The sequence below is a fragment of the Symphalangus syndactylus genome, chromosome 3 (genome assembly GCF_028878055.3).
Source record: "Symphalangus syndactylus isolate Jambi chromosome 3, NHGRI_mSymSyn1-v2.1_pri, whole genome shotgun sequence".
Lineage (NCBI taxonomy): Eukaryota > Metazoa > Chordata > Mammalia > Primates > Hylobatidae > Symphalangus > Symphalangus syndactylus.
Genome location: NC_072425.2, coordinates 117,245,154 through 117,264,565, shown reverse-complemented (window position 1 = coordinate 117,264,565; position 19,412 = coordinate 117,245,154). Strand labels below are relative to the sequence as shown.

General features: G+C 35.4%; 1 protein-coding gene across 1 annotated transcript in view; it reads right to left on the bottom strand.

The window, feature by feature from the left end:
• CNTN5 (contactin 5) overlaps positions 1–19,412 on the bottom strand; it is a 1,372,716-nt gene that overhangs the window by 132,064 nt on the left and 1,221,240 nt on the right. Inside the window, exon 16 of the mRNA XM_055272872.2 lies at positions 2,472–2,592. Coding sequence (XP_055128847.1) covers positions 2,472–2,592 — 121 coding nt within the window. The remainder of the gene's footprint in view (positions 1–2,471; positions 2,593–19,412) is intronic.

The following is a 19,412-nucleotide window of genomic DNA, read 5'->3' as shown; positions in this document are numbered from 1 at the left end:
CTATCTCTCATGGGAAGGAAGACAATAAAAAAGTCGCTCCCATCCATCAAAGAGAACATAGATTTTTTCCCTTAAATTTCCACTGAACTAGAATCATAAGAACATAATCCTTGCCATCCAAGCATGTTCCTTGTGATGAGGACATTGAGCAAAGTGAACTGCTCAGCCAATCTACTTTTAGTATTCTACTAAAAGATGAATGGGGAAATTGTTTTTACTATTCCCATCTCTCTGTGACACATATTTGAATAATTGTACTTTAAGTATTCTGCTGCCAGAATTGTAGCCATCATCAGAAAAGCTCCATCTAGAATGCTCAACTTTGTTCCTGTGGCATATACTACTAGAATACCATGAGTTTACAGACCAACAAATGGAGGAGTGTGAGAAGGGAGACTGGTAGAGTAAAACTATTTCAAATTTTATTTTGCAAGCGAACATTAAAAACAGCAATATTCAAACATCAAAGCTTATTGAATTACCAGGAGCTGTAAACTTACAAAAATTTCTTTAAAGAGAACCAGAACTCTTAGTTCAGTGTTTAAATCTGTCTAAGACTCACCAGGAAGAAATGACAAGATATTTTTACTAATTTTAGAAAAGTAATGCAAATATATAATAGAAAAGTGGTGGCTTGATCAAACTCACTTCAAGTGAAAGCTTGGGCTGAATGTTACATGAATATTCAGACAAATAGCAACCTGTTTGAAATTGCTATTGAGTATAATCCCAAAATTTATGCATTTTATCATCTCCTAGGCATAAAGCCAAAGGCTAAAAGAGCAGAACATGAAAGCTAAACCTGAATTATATTCTAAACCCTGTTGAGTTTAATTTTACTTATAAAGCAGAATGTTAGTTTGCCACTTAAATTTACCCCCTATAGTCCAGTAAAAATACCTGGTTTCTTATCAGTCTCTAAATTGTGATATTCATTTGGAAAGCTCCAATTTTAAAAGCTTCATTCTAAATTACTAGGCAAGTGCAGACAATAAATATACATAATCTAAAACAGATCATAGCAAGAGAAGAAAGCAATTTTCTATGAATTTGACTGAGTGTAGGGTTTGCGGTTCCATGAGTCTTGTAACTTCAGAAGGCACAAAGAGAAATTTTTAGCTAAATGGAATAGAATGTATTAAAAGGATGAATACTTTAAAAAGTTGGTGTTTTATAATAAGGCAACACAGATATACATGGTAGATATAAATTTGAAGAAAAGATCAAGTAGCCTTCTGAATAGAAACACACAAAAAGTGAACAAACTACCAATCACCCAGATATCACACTTCTTTAAAAACAACATTTTACTTGAACCAATGATGGATGCACTACCAAAACCCATATACATTTGGTGATATATATATAACTAAAACATGGAGATGATGAGGCTCACTCTGTGCCTTATGTTTACTGTTCAAGATGTTTAATATTTAAATTGTAAGAGTCCAGATGAATAAAAGACCAGTTAATCTAAAATATAGTTTCTTGCTATAGATGATAATGTTTTTATCTGTACAGACTATACAAGGGATCTAAGCATGCAATACTCATACTACTCAAAATATAATTGTATAAGATGAAAAATGAAGAGGTACTTGGTGGGATCTTGGTAATGTTCTGGTTATTACTTTGAATGACAGTTATATGGTGTGTTTACTTTGTCATTGTTCATTAAGTTATACATCTGTATGCTTATGATTGGTGAAAACGTAGAAATATTGTACTTCAAACAAAGCTAAAAGGAAAGAAGGAAGGAGGCAAGGAAAGAAAGAGGGAGGGAAGAAAGAAGGAAGGAAAGAAGGAAGGAAATGCATGCTGTGATCTCTATTTCCCATACTGTGGAATATTGTGCTAAAGGAAATGGGTACTCTAGTCATTTGCTTAAGATGTAGCTTCCTAGGATTGCAGAATTTGGTGTCCTGTTTCATAACTGGAAACCATTTAACTGTCATTTCTGCACAGAGAGGTTGTATGTTGATATTTTCAGACTTTAAAAAAATCCTATCACTTAACAATTGCAAATGTCACCATCTTACACGTGCAGTTTTTCTGTTTTTGGAAGCCCAACTTACAAGTAGTGGAAGAAAAAAATGCCTGGGGGTTCTACTGGCTTTTCATTTGAAAAACATATATACACACAAACAAATTTTATCTCTGTAGTCCAAGTGACTTAGTAGCTCAACTGTTTAGATTATTTCCTTGGCATTAGGTTAGTTAAACACTTAGTGACAACTTACTACTAAAGGTGTTTTGGACTCTGAAGTTAGTTTGGTGGTTTTCATCTGTTACTAAGGAGCAGTTTTCCATGTGATTTTTTCAAAGGCAAAAGGTTAAGCAAAAATAACATATATTGTAAAATTGAAAGTAAAATGCACAGTACTGATGTGCTCAAAGTCCATGCATTTAAATTCCTTTGTATGATAATTTATGGTGATCATGTCTTCAGACTGCACTATTAGCATACTCACCCCTAACAAGAAGTTCTGCCTCATCTGACACACTGTCTGCTGTGGTCTGTACCCTGCAGCCATATCTCCCAGCATGCATCAGAAGGATGTTCCTGATCATTAAATCTGCAGAGGATGCTTGCTGAAAGAGGGATGAAGTGCCAGTTTAAAATGTTGCAAATCTGCCTAGTTCAAGGTGGTTTAAGGGGGAACTTTGCATATTCAGTAAAAGGGCCCATTTTTGGTCTTACAGTTTATCTAACAACAATTCAGAAATCAAACATGCCCTTTTTTAAGGAACACATAGAAGTTTTGTTTTTAACAATTGCTAATAAAGGGGTTGAACATTTAATATTGCATATAATGATTTAGCAGCTAAGATATTAAAAAATATTTAAGTATGCACAAACTCGTTATCTTTAAAAGTATAGGAGAAATAATCCGTGAGCAAAAATGTTGCTTTGCTATTCAGAGACAGGTGTATTTTGTGGCAAGAAAATCGTATTGAAAGGAACAGCAACTTGTGGGAAATGAATTATGAAAAGATAGCAATCAAAATATTATCTCATGTGACTTTATTGAATGGCTCTTTTCCTAAGAACACTGCAGGCAACAGAATGAGACAGTGCTCAGTTGAAAGAGTGCTGGTCCCAAAGCCATGTGTCTTTACTTAACAAAGATATATTCCTCCCATAACCACTACCATCATGGAGCAGGGTCAGCCTGAATCTTTGTTAATCAGTGCAGTTACAAAACACAAAGGAAGCTCCAAATACCTGATTCTTGTTGGGGGCAAGATGATTAGAACATAGTTGAAGAAAAACTGCAGTTAGGGAGATCAATGAGAACCGGGGAGGATATCTTTTAAATGTTTTAGTTCACGGGATAAGTGATGTTCCTACACTTTAAAATGGCTCGTACAAACCTTCCATTGCTTAATGTTGTCTTTAATTTACTCTATCAGGAAAGATAGATTTCCTTTATCGTGATCATCTAAAGATCTGGTTGATATTTACAATAACTCAGGAGGTTTTTATTTTTCAAGTAATGACATAGCAAAACTCCAATATTCCCTTCAGTTTCCATTTTGCAATCTAATGATGATTGGAATAAGATAAGATGCATGCTGCTTGAAATGACATCAAAGAACTCAAAAATTTTCTCTAACAATAATTGAGCACATGAAATAATATGTAATGAAAGTCATAGAGAGGCATCCCAGATTACAGACCTTTAAAAAGTGATGTGTTTGTTCTTAGTAGGCAGTATCCTGATAATTATTTAAGAATTTTGTTGTTTGCCTTTATTTTGAGAAAGACCAATGGGTTTTGTGAAAATCATAAAAACTAGACAAATTTCCAGATATCTTTTGAATTTTCTTTTTTTCTTAGCATTCATAGAAAGGGTGCAAAGTCATCGTGAACTTTTTATCACTCAAATCATAAATATTTAATTCAGTGAATTACTATACTATATGCTATGTTTTAGATCATTTCTTTCTGGTATTTAATTTCTGTTGTGTTTTGCTTTTTGCCTTCCTGTTTGTCTTATAACCTGAAATTCTGAGGATATTGAAGTTTTCTCTCATGAAATAATTGTTAAGACATGGTCTGGTTTAGTCATTTACAAGGAAATGCTTCATAGCGAGAATGCATTAAAATGTCATAAGAATTCTTTTAAGGAATGTGATATTTGTCCAGTAAATGTCCTACACTGCTAATTTCTTTGGGATAAATTGCTACTTTTAAATCCTAACTGAAATCATCTTCTCTTCTTCACTAGACTAAGTGCTTACTTCTCTCAAATCAGAAAAAGCAACTTTAAAATCTTTGATTTTTTTTAAATGGGGGAATAAAAGCAAACTCTAAATGTTAATAAATCATAATTTAGTTTCAACTCAATATAATTTAATACTGTATGAATGAGCTTTTTTATATTTGCCACTTTGGGTAAGATGGGCCCACTTTAGCTTCTTTCTCTCTGGATTTCTTAGGTCTTTTAATGGGGTACTCAATTAATCAGGAATCTCTGTGCACACCACAGGCCCAGAATAGGTCCTATGTCTAAAGGTAAATCTAAGTTGAGGCCTCAGAAAATCAGGGAGGATTTGATTTTTTTTCCTAGAAACAGCACTGTCTGAAAGATAGTGCCTTTTGTTGTTGATGTTGTTTTGTTGCATTTTTTTTATTTGCTTGCTTGTTTTTTAATATCATAAACCATACTGATGGCAGTTTAACAGAAAAGTACTGATTATAAGTGATTTTTCAGGCTCACATTTTTGAAAAATGTCATAAAATCACATTCCTATAGTTAATAACTGATAGTCTTATTTTCCAGACTTTTGTCTTCCCAAATAATTTATTTATATCCTGAACAAAATTCCTCAAACCTCCTTCTTTCCATGGAATTACAGTGAAAAATAAGTTTAATCAGATAAAGAAGAGATGTAATTAAAATCACAAAAACGTCCAAGGAATTCAGGAGAGCGAGATATAGATTATCTTTTCTATGTTGTCCTTTACTTGGTTCTTGCAATTAATAGTGTGCAGTGCTCTATAAATTGGCCAAAGCTACATCACCATCTATCAGAAGAAAAAGTCTACAGCCTGTGGCATAGCTATCAATATCAAGACCATTTGAGGAGTTAAAATCATCTCATTTTGGGCCCAATTCTTCTCTTTTAGATTATATCTGCATCATATTTTTAACATCCTAAACAGGAAAGATTAAAAGTTAAAATGAATAGATTGTGAACGCTAAACCTAAATTACCCTTTCAGTAGATTTACTGATCTTTCAAGAGAAGTAATGAGAGGAATTCATGTGGGAGCCCATTATACTAAATCTCAGCTCACAGTATGCAGTTCCTGAGAGAGAACCTCCACAATTTAGTGCACTTTTAATGAAATGGTTACTTAAAGCAGATGCTTGCTTTCTTAAACTTAGACCTCATTTTCACTTTTTATCTCTTAGGAATTACCCTCTCTTTTCTTGCTTTCTTTGACACTTGCTTTATTTTCTGTCTTTTTTTTTTCTGCTTTCGTTGACCTTATGAACAAATCCTGCTACTTGTTGCTTCAAATGAATTTTGCCACAACCAGTGCTTAACACAATGCGTCGAAACCTTGCATAGTACCTGCCACATAGTGGGAGCTTACTAAATATTTGTTGAATGAATAAATAAAGGAAGGCTTTTTAAGAAACAGGATGTATGTTTACTCTCTGTTAGAGCAGCAACGGGGGTATGTCATTTACATGTCTTGGTCAGATAGTTTCATTAGAGCAACTGCTGGATTACTGTGACATTTACTAATGACTGAAATAAAATAGGAAAATGCTGTCTTTCCACCCCAGTCGAATTCTTTTTTAGCTCTCATTTTGACTAAGTGTCCTGCTCATCCAACATAAGACTGCCAATTATATTCATAAATAATGAAAGCTCATTTAGCATTGCTCTTCAGTGTCTGCTGGCTCTTGTTGCCTTTAGAATACAGTCCAAACTTCTTATTTTGACATAGCTCTTTAGAGCATGATTCTACCTGCTGCAACTTAATCCTGTCATTCTACAACACCAACCTCACATTTACCTACACATAGGCATACTTCCCATAGCCCGTTTGCATAGCCTTTTTGTTCTGTTGCAGGTGCTCTTTCTTTTCTCTTTTCCTGGAAAGATTCTTTTAGACACAGCTCAGAGGTTTTTCTGGACTCTCTCTCCCTTGGCTTCCTTAGCTTCGCCTCTGTTTATGCTCCAGTGTCACTTTGCTCATGTCTCTGAACCAGCACTTGCCATTCATAGATGTCTCCCCCAAGGACCACGATGGGCATTCCCAGAGCCGAGCTAGCACTAGTGCAGCCGAGGATCGTTAAGCGAGCTGATGAATGCACGAAGGCTTGCTTCCTTTCCTGTGTGTAGCTGACAATACCTCTGGCCCTCCTGCCCCTTTTCCTCTCTAGTAAGTTAGGAGAATAGAAAAAGACTATGGAAAAAGACAGTGGAAAAAACACCTCAAGAGTATATATGGCTTCTAGAATGACAGAATTGTGTGAATCCCTGCTCTACCACTTATTAGATATTCACCTTGGGAAAATTACCGCTCAGAGCTTCTCTCAGAGTTTCAATATGATAATGTGAGTAAAGCCCATAGCAGTGTGTCTGGCATATAGTAAGTGTCTGATAAAATTTATCTGTTGAAGGGCACTATAATTGCACTCTTAGCCAAGAGGAAGGTTTTTAAATTGGTATTCACTCTCTTAGCAAACTGGGTATCAATATTTTCCACAGCTAGAGTAAGCTTTTTGATAAATACCTAGCTTTATTTTAGATATAAATATTCCTCACATCCTTTTTCTCTTATCGTAGAAAAGCATTAGCATTTTATGTATTAAGCATTTTTAGTTTTCTAAATCTTATCTAGCATAAAAAACTGGGTATCAGCCATGAGACAGAGATTTTTAGATAAGTTTAATGTTACTGACATAAAAACTTGCAGTTAAAATATTTTCCTAGTAACGGTATTTCTTTTTCCAAGAGGGTAACTTTTTTTTCTTTAATTGAGACGGAGTCTCACTTTGTCACCCAGGCTGGAGTGCAGTGGTGTGATCTTGTCTAACTGCAAGCTCCACCTCCAGGGTTCACACCATCTCCTGCCTTAGCATCCGGAGAAGCTGGGACTACAGGTGCCCGCCATCACGCCTGGCTAATTTTTTTGTATTTTTAGTACAGACAGGGTTTCACTGTGTTAGCCAGGATGGTCTCGATCTCTCGACCTCATGATCCACCCACCTCAGCCTCCCAAAGTGCTGGGATTACAGGCATGAGCCACCACGCCTGGCCGGTAATTTGTTTTAAGTACCCTACTATGATAAGGAAATAATACATAGACATTCTTTTTCTTTTTATATTTTTTTCTTTACTACTCATAGAATAGGGTTTAAGGATGATATGTGTTTTAATATTGTTTTTAGAAAATAGATGATATTTAACCTACATGCTTGAATAACTGAGCATGTTATCAGAAGTAAAACTATTAATCATTACTAGTGAAGAAAATAGTCAAAATAATATTTGACAAAACATTTATGTGTATTATGATGAAGTATTAAACATAGCCAACAACACATTGAAGACTCAAAATGAGTAAATAGGGCTGTAACATCCCAAGACTGGGATCTTGATATTTAATTTTCCATCCATATTCTAATAATTTAAGTCCTAAGAAAAATGCAGAAACAGTTCTACTTGTTGACATAGATTAAAGAGGAGAAACAATTATGTTTTCCCTAGCCTCAAGGTAAATGGGAAGTTCTTTATCTGACATTAACACAAGTGAGTAATGCAAAAGGGCTGGTAGCATTTCTGTATTAATCTAGTGCTTCTAAGGTAAAGAGAGGGCTGAAATAGATAAGGTCACATAATTTATCAATCTCATGTTTTCCTGGGCTGACTTGTAGCTCCATTCAATCTGTTGGCAAAAGTTTGTGTTACCTGATGATGAGACTGTTTAACTCATCTCCCTTTATTGTTTATTCAGTATATTACTAATTACAAAAGGTATTCATTTCTGCTGTGCTAAGATTTGTGGATACAGACATAGAATCTGCGCTCAAGGAGTTTCCTGTCTAATTCAGCTTTGACAGAAGAAACATTGGCAGGGAGTGTGGACCAGCTTTCCTCATACCTGCATGTGAGCTTTGAAGAGACATGGGGAGAGATGGCTCTGTTATTTGATAGCACAATACTCAGGCCGGGTCCGGAGAAAAGTATTTTCTCTTTTTGTGTGCCTTATATAGTTTTCGCAATCATTGTATGAGCACTGATTCCTAAATTTATATTTTTAATAGTAGCTTAGAAATGAGATCTTTATATCCTCTTTGTGATCAACTCTGTCTCTTATGCTTATCCATCTGCTATGCCAATGCTAAGTTAATCCTTTAAAACTGATTTTATTTACCACCTCAAAAATCATCACTGCTTCCCTTTTGCCTACAAGATGATCCACGTTCTTAATTTAGCATATGAGGCTACACTCAGCCTATCTTGTCTCTCACTGTGGTGGAGAATGCAGTCTCTGAGCCTTCAAGTAGTTCCCCAGTGATCCACCAAAATCTACAAATTATATCTCATATGTTAAGACCTTGTTCAAGTCTTATCTCTTTCAGAAAGGTTTCACAGACCACCAGGAGTGGCTATGTAATTTGTGGGCCCCTGTGTGTAAGAAAATGCAGGATTCTTTGTTCTAAAATGAAGACTTCAAAATGGTAACAGTCAAGCACTACATCAAGTATGAGACCATTCTCAATATGGAGCCCAATGGGTTACATGCCCATGAGGTTGGTCCTGCTCACCACTCCAGTCCACACTGATATTACCTGTGGTCTTCTGAAACATTAGCCCATGCTATGAAACATTGCTCTTTGAGATAAATATCGAGGAGCTGGTATGCATCTCTTTGTAAATTATAAAACACTTATCCTTTCCCGCTTTAATGTTTATACTTTCTCTTTTATGCTTTATTGACTTGAAGTCTTTTTCTTAGTGTATGCTGATACGTAAATACAGAAATAGAATACATCTTCTTAAGGCTTGTGTTAGAAACTACAGTGATATATGTTGTATTTTGTACTGAATGTTTGGTGTAAGGCTATCCAGGCATTGGTATATTTATGTATTATTTTCTCCAAATATTCTTTCTACTTTTTTCTTGGACCTCCAATGCAAACACAAAGCTCATTGATGCATATCATTAGATTCAACCTGTTCACTTTATACTGGTTTGTTAATGACAAAGGAAAGAGGATAGTATCTCAATTGAAAGAATGGAGGTGGGGACTCCCCTAAACTTTGCAGTCCTAGAGGTAGAAAGGACCATGTTGGGACTCTCAACCTCACTTTTAAACTGGCAGTTTTGTAAGTACAATGGCAAATCAGTTTAAGAGAATTCTACGCAGGAGTAGTATTTAAACTCACATCATTAAAGTTATGAGAAATTCCTCTCTAGTGTTTGTATGATGGATCAACTTTCTCTTGAAATCTCCTCAGTAATAACATCTTCTAAGCTGAATAATACCTGGTCCATAGGTTGGCTCAATGAGGCAACGCTGGTAGGTAAGAAGATTTTAGCAATTGTGACAGACAATAAACATTTTTGCTTGCAGTGAATTACCCCACTGTCTAGTAATAGAATAATCTTACTATCTTTCACTAAGTCTATGCTCCATAAAATACCTCTCATTGAAGTTACGCAAAGGCGATAGAACTAGTCAGAAAAAAATTGTACATTTATGCATTAGCTTGTGCCTTGTAAATAGCTAGTAATGACATGACCACCCGGAAAGGTCTAGAATTATAACATTCTACGGTAGCTATACATTTTATGGATGCTTATATCACATGCACAATTATGTAATTATCTAACAAGAACTTGGTAGAATGTCATTTTGTCTAGATAGAAAATCACAAATATGTGACACCTTTGCCACTATGTTCTTCTTTATCATAGCAAGCCTGACTGTACTGTAACCCAACCAATAGATTCTTCTTAACACAGTGACTAGCACAAAAGTCACTGTGACTGGCATAAAATATACTATCTTTTTATCATACTTCATCTACACATGCTACAAGATAAAGAGAAAAGATAAATTATGGCTTTGAGAAACTCACGACACAATGTTAGAGGTAACAACCAGCTGTAATGTGACGTGTTTTGTTAAAATAGGTAATAGTACCAAAAGTCATTGCAGAAAAAAATGATTTTAGTGTGGAAAGAGAAATAAATTAGGTAGCCTAACCAATTCCCATAGCAGTTGAGAAAACGGGGCTGAAGAGTTTAGGTAACTTGTCCATGGGGAACCTAAGTGTGGAGGCAGGCGTAAAGCTTTGGGCATCTGATTTTTGATCAGGTATTCCTTCCATTCTACTGTGCCATCTAGGAAACCACTCCTTGTTTTGCTTGAACCCATAGGTAATTTCATTCACTTGCACTAGTTAATTCAAATTTGGCAAGTGTAGTAATACCAAATGGCTTCATTGAGTAGTAATGACCATAAAACTATTATTAGAAATTATTTCAGTGAACCATAGGATTATTTGAAAAGCTCATGCTTTTATGACTGCTTTTCATCAACCACATCTAGGCATAAAATGCTGCATAGCTCTAAGAAATGTCAGTATCACCTTTCCGATAACACCCAAGACCCATTTAGTTCATTTGCTCATGCCATCATTTACTTTTATTGTGACACTTATCTAGTATCAAGAAAATTTTCAATATGTGACCCACAACTGACGTGTCCTCAGTTAGTCATGTGCAATTTATAATAACACAGCTTTAGTGGAAAAAGAATTGGCCAAATTCTACTTCCTAACCTAAGTGCATAATTTAGATGAATTGATATTTTACTGATATATCTTTATTCTAATTTAGAGATTGTTTTGTCATATTTCCAACTTATCTTTTAAGATTAGTATTATTTTGTTACAGTGGCTTCCAGGATAAATTACATTTTATTCTGCTGCTATTTTTACATTGCAGAATAGTCAGTGTCTTCACACAAATCTGGTCTCTTCCTGGCTGTGTGGAAGAATACTCAGATACCTGCCTGTAGGTTTTCTAACTTTTCCTTGAAATAAGCAGAGCCCAGCCACAGAGAATATGAGTAGCTCCATCTTACTCATCAGTTAAAATTAGTATTGACCTGGTATTGTGAAAAACCCAAAATCTTGGGATTGTAGTAGACCACTCTGTGCTTCATTGATTTTTGTATGGAACTCTAAGAATTAGCATGGAATGAAGCCAGTTTGTTTGTGTACCTCCTTTGTGGTTTGGTCTCACAGATAAAAGCAATTTATTTTTCACCTTCGATCTCTGGTCTCATAGAGGAGGGAGGCTGATGCTAAGTCCCATAAAACTAGAAGAGCTTTACCTGTTTATTCTACTTCCATTTCTTTCCTCCTGTCATTGATTAATGACCAATTTGCATATTATTTTGCCTATTATTCCTTCCAGGGCATTGATTCTGCCCCTGCCCTGTAATCCACAACCTCTCTCTAGAGTACAATACCTGCCAATACTTGGAATGGAATGTCAATGCTCCATATGAATTACATTTAATATCCCCAACTTCTCTTCATTTCTGTTTGCTGATACTTATTCTTTCCTATTACTCATTCTTTCCCGTTTCCAGTATAGTGACTAAGCATTGCACTATGGGGTATTTAAAATTTATCTCAAGAGCCAATGGTGAGATGTACTCTATTTTATTATGGCTGAACATGACACTATTGCATAACGAATCATTCACAATCTGTTTTACACTGCATTAGTTGCTGTGTTTTATGGTAACACTACTTGTATGCAGTGTTGTACAAAGAATCTGTTAGGCCTAGGATTTAACTACTTGTTCACTGTGGTAGATTAAGAATGTCCACGTATGTTTTGCCATTTGATTTACTGGGAGGTATACTCTAATTTCCTACTCCTTGAATCTGGACTGGACTTGGTAACGTTTTATGCCAATGTCATGTGGAGAAAGTGAGGTACTGAAAATCCTGTGGCTGGATCATAAGAAGGCCTGTAACTTCTTTCTAAGCCCATTGGGACATCTATTCTGGGGAATGTCAGAAAAATTGTACTACATTCAGACTGTCATGTGAAAAAGGACAAGCTAGTGAGGTGGGAGATTACATAGGTAAAGAGAGAAGGCCAGACATTTCCAGTTATTTTAACCATTCTAGCCCAGCTATACTTGTGAATAACAAAATCACACTGGGGATTCTAGACTTGGCAGAAGCAACATGGAGAAGATCTTGGGAATCTATCCAATATCCAGAACTGAGGCTTCTGGCATATAGCACCCCCTGAGCCATCCCAGCCATCTCCAGCCTTTTGGCTACCCCAGCTGAAGGCTCAGCAACTGTGAAGCAGATTCAAGCCATCCTTGCTGTTATCTGCCTGATTTACTTGCCCACAAAATGGGAAGCAGAGTAAAATCTTTGTAGTTTTATACTGCTAGGTTTTGGAGTACTTGTACAGCAGAGAATAACCATAAAATCATGTGGTACCTACAAGTGGGGTACTGCTGTTAACTAAAGCCAAAACACTTGACGTTGGCTTTGGGGTTAGGTGTGCAAAGGTTGGAAGGGTCATGATGACACTACTAGTGAAAGCTGGAAGGGCCTCAAGGAGACTGTTGAACAGGGACTGAAGGACAGTGAGGACATGGGTACTCATGGTTGAAGAAAAGGTGATCTTCCATGTAGTGTTGGAAAGTTTGGCAACATTGTCACCTGAGGTCATGTGGGCAACACATTCATCATGGATGAACTTTGGGTTTCTGTAAGGAGATTTTCAGGAAGAAGACTCATGGTGCCAACTGGTTTAACTGTGTATTTAGGGAGATGAGTTGTAAAGACAGAATTACTCATTTTTCAAGCAGAATTGTAGCAGTGGAAAGAAGGCCTAGCATGACTAGCTCCATTTTGCTCCTAATGCCCCTACCCTTCAGGGATGTATTTTAGGCTAACTGCTTTTGCTATGGAAATATACAGTATTCTATGGAATAAGCATATTGGCAGACATTTTAAAAGAAAGAAACGAACAAAAATGGTAGAAGAACTTTCATACCTAACTTTTTTTTTTTTTTACAAAACAATATTATTAATGAAATAATTGATTTTATATCAGCATTTCTAAAGACTATTTTCCAGTAAATTAATATTTGGATCTTTCAAACTTTTTTGCAATTCAAGTTTATGAGATACATATTTGTCATCTTTTTTGGCAATACTAGTAAATATTTTAATAAGCATAGTCTTCAACAAGTAGCTGTATTATTTCAACTATGTGCTTTATGACCAAATACTGAGTATTCTTTTGCCAAGCTTGCTTTGAAAGTTTCTGATGCTTAGAAACAAGTTTCCGAATGAAAAAATACCTCACTGCAACAGAAGAAAATGGGTGATGGCATCCATTTTAACACTATCTCTCACAATCCGGAAGATTCTCATCAACTTCAAAAATACTTAGAATTGAGGGAGTTCAAACACATCAATGTCAGAAAAAGCTAACTATTCAAAGCAATGCTTACATTGTAGACTACAGCAACAATCTTCCAATGAACATTCAAACAGAAGAATAGTTCAGTTTTTAAAAAGGTCAATTTGAATAAATGTGTCAATCAAAACCAACTATGGAAAGTTCAAGGTCAAGGACACTCAGTCAAATTCAACTGACATTTTGAAAGTGAGTCAAGACACAGCCACAGAAAACTCATTTTAAATAGCAAGTCTTAGCTAGGCATTGAATTTTATGAAAGAGGATTCACCACTTATTGAATGTTCAAAAATCAAAGTCAACTCAGATTGATACTGAAAAATCATCGAGACCATATTCTACTACTTCTCATTGTTCTCTAACTGTATAATACAGCTTCCAGTATTACAAGGGACCCTGTAGATTACCGTCTTCAAGCTAGCAGAAATATGTAAATGCTGGCAACTGAAGTCATTGACAGGTGCATTTAGAATTATATTTAAAAGACTTTCAAAGTTGTACACATTTAAATTTATTGCAACACCAATTACCATATATGCTTATATATTTGATCCAAGATTTCAGATGGATAGGGATTGTTTCATTGTATGTGAAATTTGGAGGGAACTAGTTATACAAAATAAAGGATGCTGATCTGTTACACAGAGAGAACGGCATTTTTTCATTCTATAAGCTTATTGTTGCTTTTAGAGAAAATCTTTAACTTTACAGGAATCCTTTATTATTTAGTAAGATATTACAGATACAAATGTTGTTTTTGCCATGGGGAATAATTCTGACTTGAATTTTTTTCCAGTTTGAAGTTCCTCCTGCATTGAGAAATTCCCAATACTAAGGGTGCCATGAGACTGAAACATCTTCCAAAATTAAGAAAGTTTGCAATATTTATGAGAGAAAAATATGATTTTAGAGCTAGCAGTAATCCCTTCCAAAACATCGTTGGTGTCCACTAAAATTTTTTTAGATCATTTCATGATTTCAAGTTATTGGACATTATATCTGGAGAGTTGCTTAGATTTTACTTTTTGAATGTAAGTGAAAAAAATCACCGAACTTTGGAACTAGATAAAGTCATTAGGAATCATCTACTCTAGCCTTTTAACTTTGAAGATGGAGACTTAGACAAGGGACATGACTTACCCAAGGTCGTCCAGCTAACTAGAGACAAAGTTGGGCCTACACAAAGAACTCTTGCCCCCGTCTAGTAACTTTCACCACATAATGCTGTAATGCAGTAATGTAATTGGATGCTGCATATTTTTATGCAATAACAAAAATTTGGCAGCACCTATTTAAATTAAAAATAGTTTTGTTCTTTGACCCTGTCATCTATTCCTGGTAGTCTGTCCCACAGAAAGGAAATTGTTGATATACAAAGATACAGATGTTTAAAGATGTTTTCTGTAGCATTGTTCAGAAATCTCTCAACAAAGGAAACAAAGTTGGTCTTTAATAGGGAAATGGCTAAATACATTGAAGTATAGTCACATTATGGATTATTATGGATCTATTGAACAGAATGCATTAGATCTTTACCAGGTGACATGGAACAATTTTCAAGATTATTATTGAATGATAATTATGAGATTCAGAAAAAATGTAAAATATGATTTAATTTTTATAAAACAATTATAAAAATATTCCTATTCATATGTAAATCTGCCCAGGACTACAGTAGGACAGAGTAAAATATAGAAGGACATACATGAGGATATTAACAAACTAAACTGGGTGTGATAGATGCCATTATGGGGAGACAAAAGTAGGGGGAAATTCATCCTTTTAAAGCATTTTAAACATCCATGATATGATCTCACCTGTGTAAAGTGTGTGTCTATATGTGCTTGAAGTGACATATGAAAACACGGTTACAAACATTACTGGTGAATATATCCACATAATTTTCCAGGTAGTTTTTATTTTCTTCTTTCAAGTTTTAATACATTCAAATGATCTACAATAAACTTTTAAAAATTTATATTAGAAAAATTAAATATACCTTCACTGTGGTTAAAAAAACAAACTGACCTAGAGCTGAAAGCTAGGGTTACGATGGAGAAGTACAAAGCTAAGTGTTTACCATCAACTAAAGATTATAAACTAATCAGCTTGTAGGGCTAACATGGTCCATACCTGATAAGCAGCCCTTCTTACGTTGTGTCCAAGTGAAGATTGCCTTCTGTTTATAACTACAGATGGCCATTTAGAACTTAGTCTCTTTAAGATTCTGCCTCTATGATTTATGGTCTTTCCCAAGACATCGATTAAAAAAAAGTCCTCACTTTTTGTTTTTTTCTCAATATCAGACTGATCTAGCACTGTGGTTGTCTGCTACAATCTATAGCTCAATTCTGTTGGTCTTCATTTGACATCGTTCTTCATACATTATTTTAAAGTCGCTTAGCAAAAGTCTTATTTTAGTTGTTAATCTTCGGGAAGCTGCTACGATGTTGTACTGCTATTAACTATTCATCATACCCTTTCAAGCTAGCAGAAATACGAAAATGCTGGCAACTGAGTTCCAAAACCTCAAAAGCATGTTACCTTTACTACTGGTGGGCATCACCAACCAGAAGTTCTTCATGTTAAAAGTAATTGTAATAGCATAGTAAATGTAATGCTTATAATGATAGATGAAATCTCAATGGCTGATTAAGAACTTCTAGACACATGGAGGATGACATTTTACAACTGGTCTCTGGATCTTAAAGATTTGATTCAAGCTTTATGCAACTAGGATGGCTCAAGCTAACTACAGACAGTTTTTATTTTTGGCTTAATCTAGCACATTGCACAATGTGTCAACTACCTAGAAATAGTTAATTACTTTAAACTTATCTTGGCAGCACATTGAGTTTCTGTGAAGACAAATACACAATCTATATTTGAATTATCTTTTCGCATATCAAGCCATATAGTTAAGTTGATTTCCCAAGTCTTTTTGATTTTATGTATTGAGATTATCATCATGACTGCATTTACATTCTTGAAAGGTTTCCTGAAGGACATTGATGGGATTCACATTATATTTTGGTGTTACTAGCTAAAAATCGACCTCATGGGAAACTAATTTTCTAGCATAGTGTTCACAGATGGAAACATTACTGTTGAATACAAGAAATTCAGCAAAACTGCCTAATGTAATCTATCATCATTATAAACTTTGTCAAGTCTCAAATGCATTAATCAATAGACATTAGTCATCTTTGTTTTTATCTTCAAATGTCTTTTGAAAGCTCCTAAATCTGTTGAATTATCAAGTCTAATATTTATTTCAGTTACACATTCACATCCTAAAATGTGTATACCTATTTTGTACCTCAAAGCCACAGATACAATCTATATAAATAAGTTTCATAGGAAACAGAATTATTGGAGAAGTTGAAAGCAATATAAATCTGGACTTTTTTTTTTTTTTTTTTTTTTGAGATAGTCTCGCTCTGTCACCCAGGTTGGAGTGCAGTGGCAGGATCTCAGCTCACAGCAACCTTCGCCTCCTGGGCTCAAGCGATCCTCCCAGCTGTCTCCCTTGTAGCTGGGACTACAGATGCATGCCATCACGCCTGGATAATTTTTTGTATTTTTTTTTTTTTTTTGTATAGAGGCAGGTTTTCACCATATTGCCCAGGCTGATCTTGAACTCTTGGGCTCAGGTGATCCACCTGCCCCAGCCTCTCAAAATGCTGGGATTTCAGGCTTGAACCACGTGTGTGGGCTGGACTATTTTTTTAACCTCTACTGTTTTCTTAGATTAACCTACTGTTATCACAGCTTTATATAATAAATGCTTAATGTAATTCTAGATTAGGAACAGGTTCATAAATATTTTCATTCTCTCCACCAGTTAAGCTGCAGCAAAGTCAGTGATAACACAAATAACGATACCCTTATTCATTAGTGAGGAAACAACTGGAACATGCTGGTTTAAAAGAGCCTATGAATTCATTTTGTGTATGTGATATCCAGTATACTTTATTTTTGCTTCAGATATGCCCATAGTCTCTTTACAGTAGTTTATTAATAAATATATCTGCTTTTGTTTTTATCAAAATATGGCTGAGGCACTGAGATCACTAGAACTAACATTTGGTAGAAACATTTAACAAAGATTATTTTAGGACAGATGAGGTAGCAAATATTATGATTGTCTTCTAGATATGCTATTTTTTGTGAAAAACCAATTAACCCATTTATGTTTTCATTAAAAATTAATGTTTCCCTTTTAATTTCTAACTGTTGCTGATTTTCTATTAACAAGTAAAGTGATTAGAATTTTCTAACATTTTAAGAAGAATATTAACCACATAAAATGGAAAAATGACTCTCCTTAATCAGATTAAGTGCTTTGTCTGGCTGAACTTAATTCAGTAAAAAAGGATCAATTCAAATAGTGGCTGGCTAATTTGATTAGAGCAGTCTACCTAGTTCATGTTGATAGTGACAATATATGTTGACTTTTAGGGTTGTACAAATGATTATTTTTTGAAAGGCTAACTCCTACCCCTCTCTCCTCCACATCACACCACACATACAACCTAAATTTTAGTTTAGTATCAAAATGATATCATAGTTAAAGTATCATTTAGAGGTTGTGTGGTAGATTGCTAAAGTAACGGTCCTGGATCCACATCCTTATATAATCTCCTCTGACACTCACTCAGTGATTCTCTAAGTGACTTGGATAGGTCAATGAGACATGTGTGACCATGGAGCAAACAGACAATTGTGTTGCATGTGTGCACTAGAGATTCCTGTCTTGAAATTCTGTGATAACCATGCGACATAGCTTGGACTAGCCTGCTGCAGAATGGAAGATTACTTAGAGTAGAGACAAGCCATCCTAGCTGCCCCCTTCACCAAACAGCTCCCAGTTGACCTGATCGCTGACAGTAGATGAATTTATGAGCCCAACTGAGACCACCAGCAGTCACTCAACTGAGTCCAGATCAAGCCACTGACCCATAGATTTGAGTCATACATTTTGGGGAGTTTGTTTTGCAGCAAAAGCTAACTGGAAAGTAAATTTGGAGCCATGATTGAATGAGACTTCTGTGGATTCTGGTATGAAAGTTTCAAGTTGGAGAAATGTAAAAATTGTGGGCAGATGGTGGTAGGTTGCAAAAATGGCCACAAAATTTTGCAGCTCTTCCCGACCAGAGGTGGAGCCTATTTCCTTACCCTTTAAATCTGGTATGACCTTATGGCTTGTTTTAACCAATAAAATGTGATGTAAGTTTCATTGAGCAAGTTCTGAGTCTTGGCCTAAGGAGCCTTAGCACTACTGCTCTTGGTCTTAGAACCCTGAGATCTTTAATGTGAACAAGCCTGGGCTAGCCTGGTGGATGATGAGAAACATGTGGCTCACTTGCTCCAGTAGCCCCAGCCAATGGCCAGATGATGCCCAAAATGAATGCTTTGAAGTTGATAGGCAGCTGATTGCAGATGCGTGAGTCTTGGTGAGACCCATAGATGAACTCTGGCTGAGCCCAACCCACATTGCCCACCCACAGAATCACAAACTAAATAAATGGTTATTTGAAGCCACTAGGTTTTTTGCAAGGTTTATTTTGTAGTGAAAATTGATAGAGACCATATTTAATTCTTACCTCTATATATTTAGTATAACAACTTCTTAGTTGCTTTCCTATAGTTATAGCAGATGAGCAAAAGGTATTCATTGATATTTAAATGTAGTTTTTTCCTCTAAAAATATTTGAATCTCAATGCCTAAAATATAAAAATGAGACAGACTAATGAGTTATTCCAGTCAGAATTTTGGTATGACACTAAATGTGGTTGGAAACAGCAATGTGGGCAAAACCTAAAAAAAGTTAGCAATAAAAATGAACTTTAAATTCTCCTGCCTGATTATTTTACAAAGCAAATGGAAGCATTTGATACTGACA